Genomic DNA, 25,443 nt, shown 5'->3' with positions numbered 1-25,443 from the left:
CACTTAGCCATATTTCTTTCTTTCTTGGACGACTTTAGTAAGACATTTAACTTCAAAATAAGCATTGTTTTCAACTCTGTTTCTATTCGTATATTCTAGCATTTATGTAGTTAATCTGCTTGCCTTTTCTGAAGGAAAAAACAATGTAGTTCTCTAATTATTACCAACTTATAATATTCAAATAACCATGACTTAGTAAGAGCATGAAGCATACATGTGATAGGGCTGTGTGTAGCTTCTATACTGGACTTAAGAAATGTAAATAAATGGAAATGCCCTGATGTTCATTTTAATTGAAGATACAAGAAAGTCAAAATCATTTCCTCAGTTACTGAATTAAAAAAGATTTTAGGGTTCATCTTAAAATAAATGAATTTATATCCTTTCTCATTCATTTTCATGCTTATATTAATGCAAATAAAATGCTTTTATGATACAGTGCCATTCTCAAAAAATAAAATTATGTTCAAATATGTGTTACCTCTGTAACAAATATGATGCATAGGTTTAATGTGGTAGTTTTTAAAATCATAGAGACAAGTATGTAATCACAGCATCTGGAAAATACTCTCTGAGACCATGTTGAACCATTCATTGGACTACCTTATTGTTATTTCAAAACTGAACTGCCATTTGATGCAAGCCTTACTATTCAAGATACTGTAATTGATAATAATTATGGTTAAGTTTCCACTTTTCTTGCTTTTTAGCTTTAGCCTCTTGGGCTTGTTCTTAGAATAATCACTGTCACTAAATTGCACAACTCAAGGAGCAGAATGTTTATATTCAACCCAAAGCCAACAAGGAATGCCCTTGGAGGTGTGTCTCAGGGTGCTGCAGCCTTGAGTTCTTTATACATACCCCTCTTGTGCTTAGTGCATTGCAGTCCAGTTATTTTGTCTCTCCCATCTCTACATCTTCCACCCTCCTGATGGATATTGTTGGACACTGTGACTATTCCGTTACTATTCTCTTAGGTTACGGGACTTAGAGGGCATTGGCAAATCACTGAAGTACTACAGAGATACTTACCACCCTTTAGATGATTGGATCCAGCAGGTTGAAACTACTCAGAGAAAGATTCAGGAAAATCAGCCTGAAAATAGTAAAACCCTAGCCACACAGTTGAATCAACAGAAGGTATGTAAAAATAACTCCCTCTACTGAAGTTATGTTTGCATTTGGTCAGTCATGCTCCTCATCTTCCTTTCTTATGTTAAATGAAAAAGTCACCAACTCTTTAGAGGAAGGTGGAGAGTATATCAAAAATATTAAAATCTTGCAACCCAAACCTACATACACGACTTATTTTTATTTCTTGGAAGTAGTTTTTGAAAGCATGAGTAATCCAAAAGTGGAGAGTGTTGGGATAGTTTTCAAATTCCTGATGATAATTTATTTAATCATAGGTATAGAAATCTCTTTGACACTTTGCTGGCCACAGTAGTTTTCTGGGTTCCTAAATAAGTAAAAATGGTTATCTATGGAAAATTAAATACCACATTTGACAGAAAGTTTGAATGCTTTGCGATTTTTATTCTATCTTTAGGGGCCAGTCACAGATAGCTCTTTTTTTTTCAGGAATAGGTGGTGGCCAAGGGCATCGAGTCTGCTTTTGGATAATTCCTAAGGAGTTTAGTAATTTCTGCTTTGAAAGCCACATGGGGTGGGTCACTTCTGTGGCTTAATCTGGAAGTTTGTAATTTACCCATAAAGCAAGTTGCATATTAAGTACAAAGGGCTAAGGAGCTATACCGTGAAGTGGTATAGATATGTCTTAGTTACTGAGCATCTTATGTAGTAGAATAGCTGAATTCCTTGTCATTTTTCTTCTAAACTGTGTATATTTATAGATGTTGGTGTCTGAAATAGAAATGAAACAGAGCAAAATGGACGAGTGTCAAAAATATGCAGAACAGTACTCAGCTACAGTGAAGGTAGGAAGATTCATTCACTTAAGTAAAATTTAATATTCAGGTATGTGATTCTACATGTACTTTCAAAGCCATGCAAGTCATTTCACTCAGTGTTAAAAACTAAAAAGAATCTTCATTTGAATTTTTTTGACACTTATCTAATAATTCTTTGTGAAATTAGTCACATGATAGCCCCCCAATTCATTCATCTTCTTCTCTCTCACATGTGTACACCCCTGCCACTCCCAGCCACCACAATAATTAGCTCTGTAGTTGGTTTCTTATCACTTTTCTCTCTTTCTTTCTTCTTTAACATTGTTAGGGTATTTCATGGGAGAACTTCTAACTTTCTCACTTAGGGGGACATTTTTCATGCTTTTCAAGTTATCAGTGATAACTTTTCAGTTTTAGCCTTCCAGATCCATAGTTCCATTGCTTAGCCGGGAAAGGGGGGCTGCATAGGGCTACACTATTGTTACCTGTATTTCCATGAGCTTCCAAACAGACTTGGGAAATTACCTGACCACCCTACATGTTTCTGATTTTGTCCCCATCTTGGAAGCATCTCCAGGATTGGATAGATTACTAAAAATGTAATTTTGCAGTACAGTCATGTGTTGCTTAACAAAGGGGATATGTTCTGAGAAATGCGTTGTTAGGTGATTTTTTCATTGTGTGAACATCGTAGAGTGTACTCACATAAACCTAGATGTTATAGCTTTCTACACACAGGCTATATGGTACAGCCTCTTGCTCCTAGACTATAAACCTGTACAGCATGTTGCTGTACTGAATAGTGTAGGCAACTGTAATATAATGGTATCTATTTGTGTATCTAAACATAGAAAAGGTATAATAAAAATAAGGAATACAATATAAAAAATGGTATATCTGTATAGAGCACCTACCATGAATGGAGCTTGCGGGACTAGAAGTTGCTTTGCGTGAGTTAGTGAGTGAGTTGTGAGTGAAGGTAAAGGCCTAGGACATTACCGTACACCTCTATAGAATTTATAAACACTATACACTTAGACTATACTAGTTTATAAAAAAATTTCTTCAATAATAAATTAACATTAACTTAATGTAACTTTTTTACATTTTAAACTTGTAGTTTTTTTAACCTTTTGACTCCTTTGTCATAACTCTTAGCTTAAAACAATGAACACATTATACAGCCATACAGAAGTATTTTCTTTCTTTTTATCTTTATTCTGTAAGCTTTTTTCTGTTTTTAATTTTTGTTTTTTTGTTTTTTTGTTTTTTTTTTACTTTTTAAACTTCTTTGTTAAAGCCTAAGGCACAAACATACACATTAGCTTAGGCCTATATAAAGTAAGGATCATCAGTATCACTGTCTTACACCTCCAAGTCCCACGGGAAGGTCTTCAGGGGCAATCACATGTATGGAGCCATCTGCTCCTATGATAACAATGCCTTCTTCTGGAATACTTTCTGAAGGACCTGTCTGAAACTGTTTTACAGTTAACTTTTTTTTTTTTTTTTTTAAATAAGTAGAAGTACATTCTAAAATAACAACGAAAAGTACAGTGTGGTAAATATATAGACCAGTAACATAGTCATTTATTGCCAAGTGTTACATACTGAACATAATTGTATGTGCTATACTTTTGTACGACTGGCAGCAGCACAGTAAGTTTGTTTACACCAGCATTGCCACAAACATGAGTAACGCATTGTGCTGTGACATCACTAGGCAATAGGTATTTTTCAGCTCCATTATAATTTTATGGGGCTACCATCATGTATATAGTCTGTCCTTGACTGAAATATTGTCATGTGAAACACGACTATATTTTCTGTATTTAAACTTAATTTAATGAATCTAGGTTCTAATGATTTGTGTCAAATCACTAAAGTTAATTTCGTGAATCTAGGTTCTAATTATCTGTGTTAACTTAATGCAGAATGAAACTCTAATACTTTGCTTCAATTCATTTTATTTTATTGACTCCTTTATACAGGACTATGAATTACAAACAATGACCTACCGGGCCATGGTAGACTCACAACAAAAATCTCCAGTGAAACGCCGAAGAATGCAGAGTTCAGCAGATCTCATTATTCAAGAGGTAATAAAAGTATGACAGAAAGAGGGGAAAGGGCATAAAAGAAAGAACACTTTCTTTTTGAATTTTATTTTTTATTGTGGTAAAGCATACATAGTATAAAACTTGCCATTTTAACAATTTTAAATGTACAGTTTAATGGCATTGCAGTATATCACAATATTGTGCAACTGGTACTACTGTTTATTTCCAGAACCTTTTCATCATCCCAAACAGAAAGTCTGTACCCAGAACAATACATTCTATTAAGGGTTTTTAAAAACCCTTGACGAATTTTTATTCAAGATTAATTATTAACTATAGAGATAAATAAATGTACTTCATGGTGAAATTTAGAAGAGAATTATCATTTACTATGATTTGCACAATAGTAATAAGCTCATTCTTACCATTTATTATGGGGGAGTTGTGTGTTTTGCTGTCTAAAAGCCTAGTTAATGTAATTATTATTCAAAATTCATTCAACTTATTAAGAGTTATGGAGGTAATGCTTTTATTATTTTTTTCCTTACTTGCAGTTCATGGACTTAAGGACTCGGTATACTGCCCTGGTCACTCTCATGACACAATATATTAAATTTGCTGGTGATTCATTGAAGAGGCTGGAAGAGGAGGAGGTAATCATTAATAGTGAGCAGCCTGTAAATATAAAGGAGCTAGAGATGAGCAGTAACTACAGTATAGTTTGGGAAAGCAAAACGTGTTTCATGATAAATTTATGTGGCTAGAAGCAGATGTAAAATAAATATTGAATTATAAAATTACAGTGAAAATGACTGAAGGCCTAGGATTTTAGTTTGTCTTTAAGATTCACTCAAATAGAAAGTCATTTCATTTCATGACTTTACATTTTCACTTCGAGACTCTAATATGGTGGGGTTAATGTCTTAAATAAATTATGAAATTTTGGCAGTTTGGCAGAATATTTTTCAGCTTTCTCACAGCTGAGAAGTGTACTTCTTTGAAGTATAGTTACTGCTGGTATGATGTCTACAGGAATACTACATGAACACTTTTGTCTTAAGCATTTTAAATTAATTTGTATCTCAAGTTAAAATTGTTGTACATAATGTAAAGATGCTAACTTAAAAGTAGTAGATGTTTTTACAAAATGATGATACTTTTAAGAATTTTGGAGTTTTGGGTTTTTTTTTTTTTTTTTGCAAAAAGATATAGCACATAGCATTTAAAAAGGCTATTTAAATGCCATTCTGATTTGGAGAACTTCTGCAGCCTTGATTCTGCATTTAAAAATTATATTCAGAAATAGGAAGAGTAAGGAGTTATTTATAAAAATCAATGGTCACCAAAGGCTCTTGTATCTAATGTAAAAGGGAGTATGCTATGCTTTATTATCTTGATATACTTTCTATTCCCCAGAACAGACAAAAATAGTAGAATGAATGTTGAAATAAATAAATTGTGGAACATTAGCCATTTTAAATTGGACTTTATTGAAATTCTAAAGGTGATTATGCTTAATGTAGCTCCGTTCATATGAGAGCCGAAACAGCAGTAAACATCTATTGGATGTTACTTTCTCAGTTTCCTAAAAATGTGACCACTGTTATAAACTATTTTAGTCTGTTCAGAGTTAACAGTTTTCTGCAGCTAAATCACTAACATAGCTAATTGCAAGACTTTATAACACTCTTCCTTTGTGCTTAAGAGAACCAGGATATTTGTGACCATCTTAATTGCATGCATCTTTCATCTATGAAAGAACATCCATAATTTTCTTATATTTTTAGTTTTTGAGAGATCTTATTCCATTTTAAATGGTATGCAGATCTTTTAAATTGTATATGCAGTAGTTAAATATAAAATAAAATAAGTTCTTTTCTTATAGTGCGTATCTGATTATACATATATGGGCCACTTACTTGATTTATCTGATGAAGCAGAATACTAGCAATTGATAGAAACAAAGAATATTTTAGAAGGCCGTAATTGAATGCAAGTTATTATTGTCGTCCTTAAAAATGTCAAAGATTTATAATTAATTGAAACCAGCAAATATGGTTATAGAAGAACAAGCGAAGGCTATAATTTAAAATAGATTAAAAAAAACTACCACTTAAGATTACATTAATGGAATGTCGTGTAAAAGATACATAGCCCAATTTTTAGACTCAAAAGATTGGTGTTTCTGCAACTGAGGTTTGAAGACCCACATGAAAAACCTTGGTTTAAAGCAGAATTTTCTATAATAAACATAAAATCAAAGATGGATGCAAGTTAATTTCAGAAGTAATACTGATTTAGTTAAAAGAAATGTTACTAAAAATATCTGTAATAGATATTAGATATGAGAGAGAGATTCTTTAGTCTGCTGAGAACAAAATATTCAAAGTATTAATCACTGTGATTAAAGGGCAACATTGAGGAAGATTTAGATAAAAGTTAAGGAAGTTATTTTTATGCAATTAAGTTTGAGATCCACAAGAAAGCAAGTCAGCAATTGGACTAAATTATTTCTAGTAATTTTTCTCACATATGCTAAAAAACTCAAAGAGTTATCCAGACAACATGATTCTTTTTTTTTTTTTTTTTTTTTTTTTTCCCCGAGACCTCTGTTGCCCAGGCTGGAGTGCAGTGGCGCGATCTCAGCTCACGGCAACCTGCGCCTCCTGGGTTCAAGTAATTCACTGCCTCAGCCTTCTGAGTAGCTGGGATTACAGGCGCCTGCCACCACGCCGGGCTAATTTTTGTATTTTTAGTAGAGATGGGGTTTCACCATGTTGGCCAGGCTTGTCTTGAACTCCTGACCTCATAATCCACCCACCTTGGGCTCCCAAAGTGCTGGGATTACAGGCGTGAGCCACCACGCCCAGAATAGATTCTTAACAAATCCCTGCATTGACTAATGAAGACATTGAGGGTTCAACAACAGATATTTTCTTTCTGAGGGAATTTTTAGTTTTTTGAAATCTGAGCATGACCAAGAAAAAGAAATGGCTCAGAATTTCTTAGCAATAGCTAAGTTTTAAAGGAGGTTTGATAAGGAACTGAGACTGTCTTAGAAATAACCTCCTCAAGAAATATTGAAAACTTAGTATTTAAATAGATAAAATGCTCACGTGTCACAGGATTGACCCTGATACTAAAATAAAGAAAATAGAGTATTGGAGATAACAGGTTATGAGATGAATTGTTTCTGCATGAATTATTATTAGAAACCTTATTTAGATTAGCAGAGAAAACGACTGAAATTCTCATCAAAATTATTGGAGATCAAGAAATTGGAAGCAAAATAAGATGTGTGGTCTGTAATAGAAATTAAATTCTTGAAATTCACCAAAGCTTCTCAATGAAAACAAATCTGTCTGAAACAATTTCTCTATTCCTGTTTAAATTATTTTATGGTGATCTTGAGTTGATGATACAAAACTAACAACACTAGAGTATTAATAAAGAGAAATTAAATTGTAATTGTAAACTAATCCTGATCATGTAGTTCTGTAATCAGTGTAAAGCATACTCCTCCCAGCTGACATTGATTCTGTCCCTAGAAGAGTAAAAAATTTTTCTTATAATTTTTTCTATACATTGGAGCTGAATCCCTAAGTATATATTTAAAAGCTATTATACTTAACAAATATCTTTATATTTATGGAGTATTTAAAGGTACTTGTCAAAGTGATTCATATGAGGCATGTTATTAACAACAGCAACAAAATCTCTGAGTATATGAAGCACATCTTTTCCAAAGCCGTCAGGACTGTAGCTGCCTTTGCATTAGCAATTCTGATGATTATAATTGTCATAATATGGCAAGTATAAACAAATAAGGGATCTGACTTTACAAATTTCAAGTTATTATATAATTTTCCTTCTTCCCCATGTTATTTCCTAATTTGGCTCTGTGTTCTAAAATTCTGTGCTTTGCTTTTTTAACCATAAGACATGGGAATATAAGTATCATTTTTAAATTTCTATCAGGCTAGAAAACTAAATTCTTTAGCGTCATTTGGTTCCTATGTGTTGGGTGTTCTTCCTACCTCTTAGGATTATGTTGCATGCAAGAGAAGAAAGGGCACCGTTGTGAGAGTTTTATTTCCCACTTTGTCACTCACCCAATGTGAGTTTGCAGAATATCTATCTTCCTCATTTCTCCCTTTCCTCATCTGTTGTAAGTTCCCTTCTTGCTATAAAATTCTAAGCTAGCTAATTTTTAAAATAAAATTATTCCTGAGGGACAAAAAGATATTCTTCAGAAAACCTGTCGTGAAGGATTTTTTGTCCTCTACTGCTGACTTTCTGAAGCTTCCTCTCTGAAGAAGGTGATGCTGCTGGTGGTGGTGGTGATAGCACTTGTTCTGCATTTGAGTTCACTTGGTTTTGTAAGTACTTTTATGAACATTGATTCATACGTTGTAAGCTATTTTGAACAGAACAGGCTTGACACTTTCAAAATGTCTCTTGTAGATTAAAAGGTGTAAGGAGACTTCTGAACATGGGGCATATTCAGATCTGCTTCAGCGTCAGAAGGCAACAGTGCTTGAGAATAGCAAACTTACAGGAAAGATAAGTGAGCTGGAAAGAATGGTAGCTGAACTAAAGAAACAAAAGTCCCGAGTAGAGGAAGAACTTCCGAAGGTCAGGGAGGCTGCAGAAAATGAATTGAGAAAGCAGCAGAGAAATGTAGAAGATATCTCTCTGCAGAAGATAAGGGCTGAAAGTGAAGCCAAGCAGTACCGCAGGGAACTTGAAACCATTGTGAGAGAGAAGGAAGCCGCTGAAAGAGAACTGGAGCGGGTGAGGCAGCTCACCATAGAGGCCGAGGCCAAAAGAGCTGCCGTGGAAGAGAACCTCCTGAATTTTCGGAATCAGTTGGAGGAAAACACCTTCACCAGAAGAACACTGGAAGACCATCTTAAAAGAAAAGATTTAAGTCTCAATGATTTGGAGCAACAAAAAAATAAATTAACGGAAGAATTAAGAAGAAAGAGAGACAATGAGGAAGAACTCTTGAAGCTGATAAAGCAGATGGAAAAAGACTTTGCATTTCAGAAACAGGTAGCAGAGAAACAGTTGAAAGAAAAGCAGAGAATTGAATTGGAAGCCAGAAGAAAAATAACTGAAATTCAGTATACATGTAGAGAAAATGCATTGCCAGTATGTGCGATCACACAGGCTACATCATGCAGGGCAGTAACAGGTCTCCAGCAAGAACATGACAAACAGAAAGCAGAAGAACTCAAACAGCAGGTAGATGAACTAACAGCTGCCAATAGAAAGGCTGAACAAGATATGAGAGAACTGACATATGAACTTAATGCCCTCCAGCTTGAAAAAACGTCATCTGAGGAAAAGGCTCGTTTGCTAAAAGATAAACTAGATGAAACAAATAATACACTCAGATGCCTTAAGTTGGAGTTAGAAAGGAAGGATCAGGCAGAGAAAGGGTATTCTCAACAACTCAGAGAGCTTGGTAGGCAATTGAACCAAACCACAGGTAAGGCTGAAGAAGCCATGCAAGAAGCTAATGATCTCAAGAAAATAAAGCACAATTATCAGTTAGAATTAGAATCTCTTCATCATGAAAAAGGGAAGCTACAAAGAGAAGTAGACAGAATCACAAGGGCACATGCCGTAGCTGAGAAGAGTATTCAGCATTTAAATTCACAAATTCATTCTTTTCAAGATGAGAAAGAATTAGAAAGACTACGAATCTGCCAGAGAAAATCAGATCATCTAAAAGAACAATTTGAGAAAAGCCATGAGCAGTTGCTTAAAAATATCAAAGCTGAAAAAGAAAATAATGATAAAATCCAAAGGCTCAATGAAGAATTGGAGAAAAGTAATGAGTGTGCAGAAATGCTAAAACAAAAAGTAGAGGAGCTTACTAGGCAGAATAATGAAACCAAATTAATGATGCGGAGAATTCAGGCAGAATCAGAGAATATAGTTTTAGAGAAACAAACTATCCAGCAAAGATGTGAAGCACTGAAAATTCAGGCAGATGGTTTTAAAGATCAGCTACGCAGCACAAATGAACACTTGCATAAACAGACAAAAACAGAGCAGGATTTTCAAAGAAAAATTAAATGCCTAGAAGAAGACCTGGCGAAAAGTCAAAATTTAGTAAGTGAATTTAAGCAAAAGTGTGACCAACAGAACATTATCATCCAGAATACCGAGAAAGAAGTTAGAAATCTGAATGCGGAGCTGAATGCTTCCAAGGAAGAGAAGCGACGTGGGGAGCAGAAAGTTCAGCTACAGCAAGCACAGGTGCAAGAGTTAAATAACAGGTTGAAAAAAGTACAAGATGAATTACACTTAAAGACCATAGAGGAGCAGATGACCCACAGAAAGATGGTTCTGTTTCAGGAAGAATCTGATAAATTCAAACAGTCAGCAGAGGAGTTTCGGAAGAAGATGGAAAAATTAATGGAGTCCAAAGTCATCACTGAAAATGATATTTCAGGCATTAAGCTTGACTTTGTGTCTCTTCAACAAGAAAACTGTAGAGCCCAAGAAAACGCTAAGCTTTGTGAAACAAACATTAAAGAACTTGAAAGACAGCTTCAACAGTATCGTGAACAAATGCAGCAAGGGCAGCACGTGGAAGCAAATCATTACCAAAAATGTCGGAAACTTGAGGATGAGCTGATAGCCCAGAAGTGTGAGGTTGAAAACCTGAAGCAAAAAATGGACCAGCAGATCAAAGAGCATGAACATCAATTAGTTTTGCTCCAGTGTGAAATTAAAAAAAAGAACACAGCCAAAGACTGTACCTTCAAACCAGATTTTGAGATGACAGTGAAGGAGTGCCAACACTCTGGAGAGCTGTCCTCTAGAAACACTGGACACCTTCATCCAACACCCAGATCCCCTCTATTGAGATGGACTCAAGAACCACAGCCATTGGAAGAAAAGTGGCAACATCGGGTTGTTGAACAAATACCAAAAGAAGTCCAATTCCAGCCACCAGGGGCTCCACTTGAGAAAGAGAAAAGCCAGCAGTGTTACTCTGAGTACTTTTCTCAGACAAGCACCGAATTACAGATAACTTTTGATGAGACAAACCCTATTACAAGACTATCTGAAATTGAGAAGATAAGAGACCAAGCCCTGAACAATTCTAGACCACCTGTTAGGTATCAAGATAACGCATGTGAAATGGAACTGGTGAAGCTTTTGACACCCTTAGAGGTATGCTCTGTGTTCTGAGACCTTATCAGCTACCTAATGTCAAGTTTCTTCATTTGTTTCCTTTCTCTCCTAGACTAAATTTTTAAAACAATTTTGAATATGTTTGGCTCTTTGTAGTTCTGACAGAAAAATAATGCTATACTTTTTCTGGTAACTTACTTGAATCTTTATTATAAATTAACACTTTAATTTTTGAATGTTTGAGATTAAACATACAGATGTAATAGATATACTGTTATATCTGTGGAGATACATTTTGAAATATGTGACTATCAAAAAAGCTAGAAGTACCAAGCAGTTAGCTTTAACTTCTAACATATTCTGTGGCTAGATTTTTGTCTTAGTCTTTAAAGATATAATTTTAATACCTTTAATTGTCATCTAAGATAAAATTCAGACTCTGAAAATAATATAATACTTATTCCTGAACCCTCCTTGGTTTGAAAGTTTTCTTCTTTTCACTAATCTCATCTTTGTAATTCAAAGAATTATGTTTGGATTGAGAATGAGTAAAGTGACATAATGTTCTTAAGTTGACTTTTAACATTTTATAAATTCCTATTACAGATAGCTAAGAACAAGCAGTATGATATGCATACAGAAGTCACAACATTAAAACAAGAAAAAAACCCAGTTCCCAGTGCTGAAGAATGGATGCTTGAAGGGTGCAGAGCATCTGGTGGACTCAAGAAAGGGGATTTCCTTAAGAAGGGCTTAGAACCAGAGATCTTCCAGAACTTTGATGGTGATCATGCATGTTCAGTTAGGGATGATGAATTTAAGTTCCAAGGGCTTAGGCACACTGTAACTGCCAGGCAGTTGGTGGAAGCTAAGCTTCTGGACATGAGAACAATCGAGCAGCTGCGACTCGGTCTTAAGACTGTTGAAGAAGTTCAGAAAACTCTTAATAAGTTTCTGACGAAAGCCACCTCAATTGCAGGGCTTTACCTAGAATCTACAAAAGAAAAGATTTCATTTGCCTCAGCGGCCAAGAGAATCGTAATAGACAAAATGATGGCTTTGGCATTTTTAGAAGCTCAGGCTGCAACAGGTTTTATAATTGATCCCATTTCAGGTCAGATATATTCTGTTGAAGATGCAGTTCTTAAAGGAGTTGTTGACCCCGAATTCAGAATTAGGCTTCTTGAGGCAGAGAAGGCAGCTGTGGGATATTCATATTCTTCTAAGACATTGTCAGTGTTTCAAGCTATGGAAAATAGAATGCTTGACAGACAAAAAGGTAAACATATCTTGGAAGCCCAGATTGCCAGTGGGGGTGTCATTGACCCCGTGAGAGGCATTCGTGTTCCTCCAGAAATTGCTCTGCAGCAGGGGTTGTTGAATAATGCCATCTTACAGTTTTTACATGAGCCATCCAGCAACACAAGAGTTTTCCTTAATCCCAATAACAAGCAAGCTCTGTATTACTCAGAATTACTGCAAATGTGTGTATTTGATGTAGAGTCCCAATGCTTTCTGTTTCCATTTGGGGAGAGGAACATTTCCAATCTCAATGTCCAAAAAACTCATAGAATTTCTGTAGTAGATACTAAAACAGGGTCAGAATTGACTGCGTATGAGGCTTTCCAGAGAAACCTGATTGAGAAAAGTATATATCTTGAACTTTCAGGGCAGCAATATCAGTGGAAAGAAGCTACATTTTTTGAATCCTATGGGCATTCTTCTCATATGCTGACTGATACTAAAACAGGATTAAATTTCAATATTAATGAGGCTATAGAGCAGGGAACAATTGACAAAGCCTTGGTCAAAAAGTATCAGGAAGGTCTCATCACACTTACAGAACTTGCTGATACTTTGCTGAGCCGGTTAGTTCCCAAGAAAGATTTGAACAGTCCTATTGCAGGGTATTGGTTGACTGCTAGTGGGGAAAGGATCTCTGTACTAAAAGCCTCCCGTAGAAATTTGGTTGATCGGATTACTGCCCTCAGATGCCTTGAAGCCCAAGTCAGTACAGGGGGCATAATTGATCCTCTTACTGGCAAAAAGTACCGAGTAGCTGAAGCTTTGCATAGAGGCCTGGTTGATGAGGGGTTTGCCCAGCAGTTGCGACAGTGTGAATTAGTAATCACAGGGATTGGCCATCCCATCACTAACAAAATGATGTCAGTGGTGGAAGCTGTGAATGCAAATATTATAAATAAGGAAATGGGAATCCGATGTTTGGAATTTCAATACTTGACAGGAGGGTTGATAGAGCCACAGGGTCACTCTCGATTATCAATAGAAGAGGCTCTCCAAGTAGGTATTATAGATGTCCTCATTGCCACAAAACTCAAAGATCAAAAGTCTTGTATCAGAAATATAATATGTCCTCAGACAAAAAGAAAGTTGACATATAAAGAAGCCTTAGAAAAAGCTGATTTTGATTTCCACACAGGACTTAAACTGTTAGAAGTATCTGAGCCCTTAATGACAGGAATTTCTAGCCTCTACTATTCTTCCTAATAGGACATGTTTAAATAACTGTGCAAGGGGTGATGCTGGCTGGTTCATGCCACTTTTTCAGAGTATGATCATATCAGCTACGTATGCAGTCTGTGAATTATGTAACATACTCTTTCTTGAGGGCTGCAAATTGCTGAGTGCTCAAAGTAGAGTAAGTTTTAAATTGAAAATTACATAAGATTTAATGCCCTTCAAATGGTTTCATTTAGCCTTGAGAATGGTTTTTTGAAACTTGGCCACACTAAAATGATTTTTTTTTTACATAGAATATGGGATAAACTTGATGAACTCCAAGTTCACAGCATCATTTCTTCAGAACTCCCCTTCATTGAATAGTGATCATTTATTAAATGATACACTGCACTCACTGAAAGAACATGTCATGAAGCACCGTGGAATCAAAGAGAAAGATATAAATTCGTTCCCACAGCCTTCAAGCTGCAGTGTTTTAGATTGCTTCGAAAAATGAAAAAGTTTTGCCTTTTTCTATATATAGTGACCACCTTTGCATATTAAAATATTTACCACAACATCTCATTTCTAGTTAAGTCTTTGCACTTGAAAGCTAACATTATGAATATTGTGTGTTGGAGGAGGGGAAGGATTTTTCTTCATTCTGTGTGTCTTCCTTATGTGTATAGTAGACATTCTGTATTCTATCAGCCTTCTATGATACCTTTTTGTCAGTACAATTATGATTGTAATGCTAATGCAAAGGCAGCAATTCAAAGATCTTCTAGTGCTTCATGAATAAAGTTGAGATTTAAAATTTGTGACATTAATGGAACAGCTGGGAGGTTAGACCAATCATTAAGGAATGTATGCCATAGCTTTCTTTGCTACCATAAACATTTTGGAGGTGCATCTGCTATGTGACATGGCAAATATGGTTAAGTGAATGAATAAAATGTTTTAGTAACCTGTGTGTGATGAAAAAAAACATTTTTACATTCTTGTTTGCTATGGAGAGGTCAGTTTAATAGCTAAGTCATTTAATGGAGTGTATATTTTTCTTACCGCTCACAACTGTCAGAAGTCACTGGAAGAAGAAAAGAAAGAGCATGTTGAAAAAGCCAAAGAATTGCAGAAATGGGTATCAAATATCAGCAAGACATTGAAAGATGCAGAGAAGGCTGGGAAACCTCCCTTCTCTATGCAAAAGGTATTCACAGAAGTCCGGGTTTAACAATAATAATATCAGAGATGTTAACTGAGTTGATACAGTTTACCTAGCACAATGTTTAATTTTTACCTTAATTTTCCCATTGTTATAGGCCACTATAATGCAAATCAGAACGATTAAATAACTTGCCCAAAGAATCAAAGTTAGTGTGTGGCAGAAGAAGCCGTTTAATTCCAAAGCCTGAATGATACATATTGTTCTTATTTTTTAGTAAATGAATTCAGTATACTGCTTTTCCTAATAGTTAGGTCTGCTTCCTGATTATTACAATGAGAATAGCTGAAGAGCATAGTCATTCTGTTGTATGTCTAGAGTAGATCCAGGCACTCCATGTCATAAAGATATGTCATCTTATTCTTACAGATGTAAACATAAAAAGTTTCAAGAACAATGAAAATACACACCAGGATATTAACATTCTTGATTATTGATTTTAGTTGTGCTTTTCTGGGTCTTTTCCATCTCATAAGGAAGTGTCTACAGTCAATCACTGGAAATTCTAGATACCATCTTTTATCCTAGTGAATTCTTTAGTCTTAATGGGCTATCTTCTGTATCCCAACTGCTTAGTGTTATGTTGGATGGCCACAGCTTGGGAGATGTCCCTGGTATCTATTGGACTGTACCACTTGAAGCTCTTAGGATGTTGGTAGTTGGGGTGTAAATTTTAATACTGCTGCTGCTGGCGATAGCAGTGGGATTGTTACTGTATTAAAAAAATAAATTTCCGCTAAGATAAGAAGGATTTTTCTCAAGGAATACTTTCCTACACTGCCCTCCTGCTCTTGTCTGACATTTAGAAATTTCAAGGGCTATCATCCAATCTTAATATTTAGCTCCCACTTTATCTAGCTCTGCATCAGTATTTGTCATCTATTAAAATAGACATTGTTGATACGACTAAATAGGGGAAAGCATCAGTGACTTGTCTTATTTTGGCTGTGATATGAGGCAAGTGTTCCTTATTTGAGGTTCTTCCTTGGAGAAGTTTACAGACCAGAGTATATACTTGAAACGTTGCTCAATTGAAATAAAGTATTCACTCATCGTCTTACATACTATATATGTGAGATGTGGAAGATATGTGGGAGATGTAGGAAAACACTTGCATTTGGTGCTTTACACCAAAAAGGTTCAAGTAATTTTAATACATATATTTCATGTAAAATATCCTTTTCCCTTTTTTTCCCCTCATTAAATAGACAACTAAAATGGGGACATAAAGCTTAACAAAGATTCGTTGGGATAATAAGTTTCTTTTAAGAAATATGGATTATAAACCCTTGGTATTTTTATATTCTGTAGTTTTTTAAAAAATATATATACATATTTATATATTTGAGACAGGGTCTTGCTCTGTCACCCAGGCTGGAGTGCAGTGGCATGATCACAGCTCACTGGAGCCGCAACCTTCCAAGCTCAAGTGATCCTCCTGCCTCAGCCTCCCAAGTAGCTGGAACTGCAGACACATGCCACCACACCTGGCAAATTAAAAAAATTTTTTTGTAGACATTCTTTAGTTTTAAATTCTCCAAAACATTACTAAGTCAGATTTAGACCTAGTACCCTAGATACTTCTTAATGCAGATGATGGCATTAATTATAACTAAGAACAGTTGATGGTTGTTCTGTTAAAGGAAATTTTAGTTAATATAAGTGTGTCCTTCAAAAGTCAATGCAGCCTCATGATTATCTATAGTCATGAAAAATAAACTTTAAATTGAATAAACTTCATTGGCCCATCTTTTCATTGGCCCATTATTTCCTCTTATTTCTGCTCATTTAAAAGAATGGCAATTTCTGAAATAAGGGATTTGGAAATGATATACTGAGGGATTAGGAGAGAGTATTATGACCTCTGGTTTTTCCCCAAACAGATCAATTTTATTTCTCTGACAGATGACAGTCACAGATGACTTTTACAAAGTGGGTCTTAGCTTTAGAAATTAATTTTTTTCATAGTTAAAATTTTTTTTTAGATAGGATCTTACTCTGTCGCTCATGTGGGAGTGTAGTGGCATGACCTCAGCTCACTGTAACCTCCCCTTCCCCCGCTCAAGCAATTCTGCCTCAGCTTCCTGAGTAGCTTGGACTACAGGCATGAGCCAAAAATACTTGGATACTTTTTGTGTTTTTCGTAAAGATAAGATTTCACCGTGTTGCCCAGGCTAGTCTCAAACGCCTGAGCTCAAAACAATCTGCCTGCCTTGGCCTCCCAGAGTGCTGGGATTACAGGCATGAGCCACCGCTCTCAGCTAGAAATTCTTTATTCTGGGTCTGTATACCTACAGATTATTACTTCCGCCATAATTTTTTCAAAAGGAGCATTGTATCTAGGAGCTTGGCAGAAGGAAGATGCCCTTTGGAAGTAGTGTCCCACAGTCATGTGTCTTTTTGAGTACCGCAGTGCACAAGGATGACACTGGGCCAGTGCTGAGTGCCCACCTGCAGGTGGAGGCCACCTTTATCCACAGCTGGACTAGGACAGATGCAGGAAATGTATAATGTATTATTATTTTCTCTTGAAAATGACGGCATTAAGGATAGAGAGAGGAGCTTTCCTGATGGATTCTAAAAAAAATACTCTTATCTAGACCTATGGATGGCTAATAACTGATAGGTTATTCACTTGGGTCACCCAGAAAACAGACTAGGTTTTGACTAAAGCTTGATGAATTTCTTTTTTTTAAATACTGTTGTTTACTCCTTTTGGAGGAAGAGTTTGAATGTGGCTTCTTTACCTTACAGATCTCCAGTGAGGAAATATCAACCAAAAAGGAACAGTTATCGGAAACACTTCAAGCTATGCAGCTTTTTTTGGCAAAACATGGAGATAAGTATGTTGGTTGTCATTAGCTCTTTTATTCTAAGTGGGGAAGTGTTCTTAAAAGCTTTCAGCAAAACAGAGGTGGTAAATTTTCATTGCAATGTTAAAAATGGGACTCAGACTAATCACAATTTACTTAATATAGTAAAGAGTATCAACTTAGTAATTTGATTAATTGTCACTTTTAATCTTTCTTACAACTTTGAAATGTTCTTATTATCCCCATGGAAACAGGCTCAGAGCTTAAGAATTAATAGCAAGTGGGAGGTAGAGTACAGACTCCAAGTCAAGTCTTAAATCTAAGTAGTACTGTGTGAGACTTATTCTTTGGAAAATATTTATAAATATGGTCTTCATTTTCTTAGCTGAGACCTATGGCAGCTTCATTTCTCATATTTTATCCCTACTTTTTGCAACAAAGCACTTTGTGTATTTCAATCAATGCTTCACTTACGGAAGGAATCCACGTTTTTCTTAAACCTTTTTGGATGTCCTCCTTTGGATTATTTCAGAATGACTTTATAGTACACCTTAGCAAATCAGGTTAATCCCCTTATAAATTTCCTCTTTATTTGTGCTTTAGTCTAAACAAGTTTCATCTTGAGAAATGGTACTGATGGAAATGGAAATCCCCTTCTACATGTTGGGATTAACAATGAGATCTTACCCTCTGTCAGATAGCAGCAATTGTTATTTTGGAAGTTTGTATGTTAAATAAGTGTCAATACATTAGTTTGCACCCTTTCCTTCAGTCCTTTTCTCAGGCAAGGGAAAGATCCTTAGATATTTTTAAGGCCATTCTTAATTTTTCTATAGTCATACTGAGACCGGAGCAATATGTATGTGAGACTATATTTTATTTTACGATAATGTGACAAAATTTTTGAACCTAATACGTCATCTTTATTTCTTGAGGATGACTTGCATTAGTCTTTTTATCATTTCTGGTTATTTTAGAATGACAGATGAAGAAAGAAATGAATTGGAAAAACAAGTGAAAACTCTTCAAGAAAGTTATAATTTATTATTCAGTGAATCTCTGAAACAGCTACAAGAATCACAAACCTCAGGAGATGTAAAGGTAGAGGAGAAGGTAATATTATTTATTTAAACACGAGGCTGTTTCAAGAAGCTTAGTTTGATTGCATGGCTCTGGAAATCTATGTCAATAATAAAGAAATGACCTTGAATTTTGTACGTAGTTAAAACATGGATTGAGTTTATTTAAATGTTTGGAGATTCCAGTGTTGTTTATTAAATGCAATCTTATACGTACTGATCATCAGTTTCTGTGACATCTTAATCTCTGCCTTGCATGGTAAAAGAAAAAGATCATTCATTCTTCTAACTCTTCTCTTTAAAAGCCATTCTTCTGGTATAGTAGGTATTTTAATATGATAGGCTATAAAAGAGCCTGTGGGTCATCTCTAAAGGTGGCATTAATGTATTATAGAGTTTGTTTGATTTTCAGAGATATCCATGAGATTTATTTGAGTACTACAAGGCCATACATTATAGTGAGGATGCCCTAGCATCTTCTTAAAGTGTAAATCATTTAAAATTTGACTGGTACTTAAACTTTTAAAACTTGACAGTGTATATCAACAGGCCTAACATAATATTCAGTATTGAAAAAGTTATCTTTATATTTAATTTCATTACTCCTGGGAATACTTTCCACATAATTTGTCACATTTTAGGGGTATGTAACAATTTTTCTAGTTTCTTAGTTTTTGACTATCTTTGAAGAAGTCTGTATGCTGTAAACATCAATAGCATGGGGTTTGATAATCTCTTTCATGCCACTAGACTCTAATCTCACCTAAATGCAGAAAGCATGGTTTGCCTTCTCGATATGTGTTCTTTTTCTCACTATCATCATCTACTCTGTTGTGTCCTCACTAACCTTGTCAATATACACGATATTAAGTTTTCAATTCACAGATGCATGTTGTTTTCAAAGCTTTTATCACATCCTGTGCTGTTGAATAGATCACTGACATAGATCACTTGTGCATTTGAACTGCCTAACATTCACAACATTGCTGCACCTTGGTAAGTAGAGGACTTTTATGTTGAAATGTATTATTTACTTTTTAAAAAACCTAACTTGCATGAAACTCCACCCACCCTTGTGTAACAGAGTGACCTGAGATTTTTGCATTTTCCTTTCAGCTGGATAAAGTGATTGCAGGCACTATCGATCAGACAACTGGAGAAGTCCTTTCAGTCTTTCAAGCGGTTTTAAGAGGCCTCATTGACTATGACACAGGAATTAGGTTGCTCGAGACACAGCTAATGATTTCTGGTCTAATTTCACCAGAATTAAGAAAGTCCTTTGAACTTAAAGATGCCAAAAGTCATGGCCTTATTGATGAACAAATTCTGTGCCAACTCAAAGAACTAAATAAAGCTAAGGAGATTATTTCTGCTGCGTCACCTACCACAATTCCAGTACTGGATGCTCTGGCTCAAAGCATGATATCAGAATCCATGGCCATCAAAGTTCTTGAGATACTGCTTTCTACAGGCTCTCTGGTTATTCCAGCCACAGGAGAACAGTTGACCCTACAGAAGGCTTTCCAACAGAACTTGGTTTCCTCAGCATTATTTTCTAAAGTTCTGGAAAGACAAAATATGTGCAAAGATCTTATTGACCCCTGCACCTCTGAGAAGGTTTCTTTAATAGATATGGTACAAAGAAGTACTTTACAGGAAAACACGGGGATGTGGCTTCTACCTGTGAGACCACAAGAAGGAGGTAGAATAACATTAAAATGTGGAAGAAACTTAAGCATTTTAAGAGCAGCTCATGAAGGTCTCATAGATCGTGAAACCATGTTTAGGTTGTTAAGTGCACAGCTTCTTTCTGGAGGTCTGATCAATTCCAATTCTGGCCAAAGAATGACTGTTGAAGAAGCTGTCAGAGAAGGGGTGATTGACAGGGACACTGCTAGCAGTATCCTCACGTATCAGGTTCAAAGTGGTGGAATCATCCAGTCAAACCCTGCCAAGCGTTTAACTGTAGACGAAGCAGTACAGTGTGATTTAATAACGTCCAGCAGTGCTCTTCTGGTACTGGAAGCTCAACGAGGCTATGTTGGACTCATTTGGCCCCATTCTGGTGAAATATTTCCCACATCATCTTCCTTGCAGCAAGAGTTGATTACAAATGAATTGGCCTACAAAATCCTGAATAGCAGGCAAAAAATAGCTGCTCTTTATATTCCAGAAAGTTCTCAAGTCATTGGTTTGGATGCTGCTAAACAGCTAGGAATTATAGACAATAACACAGCATCAATTTTAAAAAATATAATACTGCCTGATAAAATGCCAGATTTAGGAGATTTAGAAGCTTGTAAAAACGCCAGAAGATGGCTCTCTTTTTGTAAATTTCAACCCTCCACAGTTCATGATTACAGACAAGAAGATGATGTTTTTGATGGAGAAGAACCTGTCACTACTCAGACCTCAGAACAAACTAAAAAATTATTTCTATCTTATTTAATGATAAATAGCTATATGGATGCAAACACAGGGCAAAGGCTTTTGCTGTACGATGGAGACTTGGATGAGGCTGTTGGCATGCTACTGGAAGGCTGTCATGCAGAATTTGATGGAGATACAGCCATAAAAGAATGTCTCGATGTCTTAAGCTCCTCTGGTGTATTTCTTAATAATGCTTCAGGTAGAGAAAAGGATGAATGTACAACTGCACCAAGTAATTTCAATAAATGTCACTGTGCAGAACCTGAACATGAAGAGACTCCTGAAAATAGAAAGTGTGCTGTAGATGAAGAATTTCATGAAATGGGAAATAATGTTATCAATAGTGAATTTTCTCAGTCAGAAAAACCGGCAAGTACAATATCAATTGATCCTAAAGTTAACAGTTCACCCAGTGTGTGTGTTCCCAGTCCCATATCATATTTAACACAGACTGAACTTGCAGACATTAGCATGCTTAGAAATGACTCTGAAAACATACTTACAAACTATGAAAATCAAAGCCAAGTGGAAACAAATGAACATGCAAGTGAATGTAGTCATTCTAAAAACATTCAAAACTTTCCAGGTGATTTGATAGAAAATCCTATTGTAAAATCAAAAATGAATAAATTCTGTGGTGTGAATGAAACAGAGAATGAAGATAATACAAACAGGGATTCGCCTATCTTTGACTATTCCCCCAGGCTAAGTGCCTTGTTAAGTCATGATAAATTGAGGCACCGTCAGGGAAGTTTTAATGATACACACACCCCAGAGAGCAATGGAAATAAGTGTGAAGCCCAAACGTTATCATTCAGTGACAAAACCATGTTATCAGGTCAAAGAATAGGAGAAAAATTTCAAGACCAGTTTCTGGGAATTGCGGCTATTAACATCAGTTTACCGGGAGAGCAGTATGGACAGAAATCTTTAAATATGATTTCTAGTAATCCTCAAGTACAGTGTCACAATGATAAATACATTTCAGATACTTCTGGTGAGGATGAGAAAACACATCCTGGTTTTCAGCAGATGCCTGAAGACAAGAAAAATGAGTCTGAAATAGAAGAGTATTCCTGTTCTGTGACTCCAGGGGGTTATACTGATAATGCCATTGTATCTCTTACCTCTGCTACACCATTGCTTGATGAAACCATCAGTGCTGGTGACTATGAAACGTCACTGCTGAATGATCAGCAGAATGACACAGGAACAGACACTGATAGTGATGATGATTTTTACGATACTCCCTTGTTTGAAGACGGTGACCATGATTCTCTGCTTCTTGATGGTGATGATCATGATTGCCTGCACCCTGAGGACTATGACACACTGCAAGAGGAAAACGATGAGATGGCTTCTCCTGCTGATGTTTTTTATGATGTCTTAAAAGAGAACGAAAATTCCATGGTTCCCCAGGGGGCACTAGCTGGTAGCTTAAGTGTGAAGGACAAAGCACAGTGTCGTCAGGATTTCCTCATGGATGTTGAGAAAGATGAATTAGATTCTGGTGAAAAAATACATTTAAATCCCGTTGGCTCAGATAAGGTGAATAGACAGTCGCTGGAAACTGGATCAGAAAGGGAATGCACAAATATCCTTGAAGGAGATGAATCTGAGTCATTGACTGATTATGATATTGTAGGAGGAAAAGAGAGCTTCACTGCATCATTAAAATTTGATGACAATGGCAGTTGGAGAGTAAGAAAGGAAGAGTATGTAACTGTACAGGAATTTCACTCTGATACTGATCATTTAGATTCTATGCAAAGTGAAGAAAGTTATGGGGATTATATATATGACAGTAATGATCAGGATGATGATGATAATGATGGCATTGATGAAGAAGGAGGATGTATAAGAGTTGAGAATGGAAAGCACAGGTGCCAAGATGTGGCTGAAGATACGGATATCCAGTTGTGTGCCTCTATTGTAAATGAAAACAGTGATGAAAATAAAAATATTAATAAAATGATTCTTCTGGATAAAATGCACAGTTGTACCTCTTTAGAAAAACAGCAAAGGGTAAATGTTGTACAGCTAGCATCACCTAGTGAAAATAGCTTAGCTACTGAAGAAAGCAACCTTCCAGAATATACAATTGAGATTGTTGGAAAAAGCAAAGAAAATCTGTTGAATCATGAGATGGTACTTAAGGATTTATTGCTGCCTATCATTAAAGACACTGAATGTGAAAAAACTTTTGGCCCTGCCAGTATTTCACATAATAATAATATCAGTTCAACTTCTGAATTAGGTAATGATCTGGCAAACACAAAGGTTAAGTTGATTCAAGGGTCAGAATTGCCAGAATTGACTGATTCTGTGAAAGGTAAAGATCAATATTTTAAGAATATGGCACCAAAAATTGACTCATCTCTTGATCACATCATATGTACTGAGCCTGATTTGATGGGAAAACCTGCTGAGGAAAGCCATTTGTCATCGATAGCCTCTGTAACTGACAAAGATCCTCAAGGAAATGGAAGCGATCTCATTAAAGGGAGAGATGGCAAAAGTGATATTCTAATAGAAGATGAAACATCAATTCAGAAAATGTACTTGGGTGAAGAAGTGCTTGTAGAAGGTCTAGTAGAAGAAGAAAATAGGCATCTCAAACTTTTGCCTGGTGAAAATACAAGGGATAGTTTCAAGTTAATTAATAGTCAGTTTCCATTTTCACAAATCACAAACAATGAAGAACTTAATCAGAAAGGAAGCCTTAAAAAAGCAACTGTAACTCTTAAAGATGAACCAAATAATCTACAAATAATAGTTAGTAAAAGTCCTGTTCAGTTTGAGAATCTTGAAGAAATTTTTGACACATCAGTTTCCAAAGAGATGAGTGATGACATCACTTCAGACATTACATCATGGGAAAGGAATACACATTTTGAGGAGTCATTCACTGATGGACCTGAGAAAGAGCTTGATCTGTTTACTTATTTAAAACATTGTGCTAAAAATGTAAAAGCAAAAGGTGTAGCCAAACCAAATGAAGATGTCCCAAGCCATGTTTTAATAACTGCCCCTCCCATGAAAGAACATTTACAATTAGGAGTTAATAATACAAAAGAGAAGTCCACTAGTACCCAGAAAGAGTCACCTGTTAATGAGATGATCCAAAGTAATGATCTTTGTAGTAAAGAAAGCATCTCAGGAGGAGGAACAGAAATTTCTCAGTTCACACCAGAAAGTATTGAAGCCACACTTTCAATATTATCTCTTAAACATGTAGAAGATGTTGGGAAAAATGATTTTCTGCAGTCAGACCAGTGTGCAAATGGATTAGGAAATGATAACTCCAGTAACACTTTAAATACTGACTATTCATTCTTAGAAATTAGTAATAAGAAAGAAAGAATCGAGCAACAGCTACCAAAAGAACAAGCCTTGTCTCCAAGACCCCAAGAAAAGGAGGTTGAGATTCCCGAATTGTCTCAGGTGTTTGTGGAGGATGTAAAGGATATCTTAAAAAGCAGGTTGAAAGAAGGTCATATGAACCCTCAAGAGGTTGAAGAACCTTCAGCCTGTGCAGACACTGAAATTTTAGTTCAAAATTTAATTAAACAGATTACCACATCACAGTTGGTAAATGAAGCATCTACTGTGCCCAGCGACTCTCAGATGAGTGACTCTTCTGGAGTTTCCCCCATGAGTAACTCATCAGAATTAAAGGCAGAAAGTAGAGATGATCCTTTCTGTCTTGGAAATCTTAAGTCTGAGCTTCTCCTTAATATATTGAAGCAAGATCAACATAGCCAGAAAATTACAGGACTATTTGAATTGATGAGAGAATTAACTCATATGGAGTATGACCTAGAGAAAAGAGGCATTACATCTAAAGTACTTCCACTGCAACTTGAAAATATTTTCTACAAGCTGCTTACTGATGGATATTCAGAAAAAATAGAACATGCTGGAGACTTTAATCAAAAAGCATGTTCTACATCTGAGATGATGGAAGAAAAGCCACACATTCTTAGTGATATTAAAAGCAAAGAAGTAAACCACTATTCTCCTAATTTAGAAACTGTAAAAGAAATTGGACTAGAAAGCTCTACTGTGTGTGCATCAGCATTGCCAAGAGATGAGAAGCTTAAGGATCTGTGTGATGATTTCCCAAGCCATTTGGAATGTATTTCAGGGTCAAAAGAAATGGCTTCTGGAGATAGCTCAACCGGACAAGTAAGTTGACTTATACATTTTGTACAGAAATAGCTGCATGAACCATGTGAGAATAATCCCATACAATTTGCTTTAAAAATCTGCATAAAGGTTGTTGAATTAAAATGTCCAACCTTGTTTTTA

The 25,443-nt window shown here is 35.8% G+C and overlaps 1 protein-coding gene across 33 annotated transcripts in view; it reads left to right on the top strand.

Annotated features, from left to right (window-relative positions):
- The window catches only part of DST (dystonin), a 488,658-nt gene that overhangs the window by 324,609 nt on the left and 138,606 nt on the right, over nucleotides 1–25,443 (top strand). For 25 of the 33 annotated variants that reach the window (XM_021936750.2, XM_021936748.2, XM_021936745.2 and 22 more), the window contains 8 exons: nucleotides 978–1,140; nucleotides 1,854–1,937; nucleotides 3,902–4,009; nucleotides 4,525–4,623; nucleotides 14,667–14,795; nucleotides 17,565–17,653; nucleotides 18,601–18,736; nucleotides 19,819–25,320. In XM_021936750.2, coding sequence (XP_021792442.2) covers nucleotides 978–1,140; nucleotides 1,854–1,937; nucleotides 3,902–4,009; nucleotides 4,525–4,623; nucleotides 14,667–14,795; nucleotides 17,565–17,653; nucleotides 18,601–18,736; nucleotides 19,819–25,320 — 6,310 coding nt within the window. Of the gene's footprint in view, nucleotides 1–977; nucleotides 1,141–1,853; nucleotides 1,938–3,901; nucleotides 4,010–4,524; nucleotides 4,624–8,434; nucleotides 11,165–11,731; nucleotides 14,553–14,666; nucleotides 14,796–17,564; nucleotides 17,654–18,600; nucleotides 18,737–19,818; nucleotides 25,321–25,443 lie in introns of those variants that run through there. The other 8 variants (XM_021936767.2, XM_017957960.3, XM_021936770.2 and 5 more) reach the window with 2 other exon arrangements.

This window comes from Papio anubis, chromosome 6, assembly GCF_008728515.1.
Source record: "Papio anubis isolate 15944 chromosome 6, Panubis1.0, whole genome shotgun sequence".
Classification (NCBI taxonomy): domain Eukaryota; kingdom Metazoa; phylum Chordata; class Mammalia; order Primates; family Cercopithecidae; genus Papio; species Papio anubis.
Note: the sequence above shows the minus strand (reverse complement) of the source record. Positions and strands in the feature narration are given on the sequence as shown.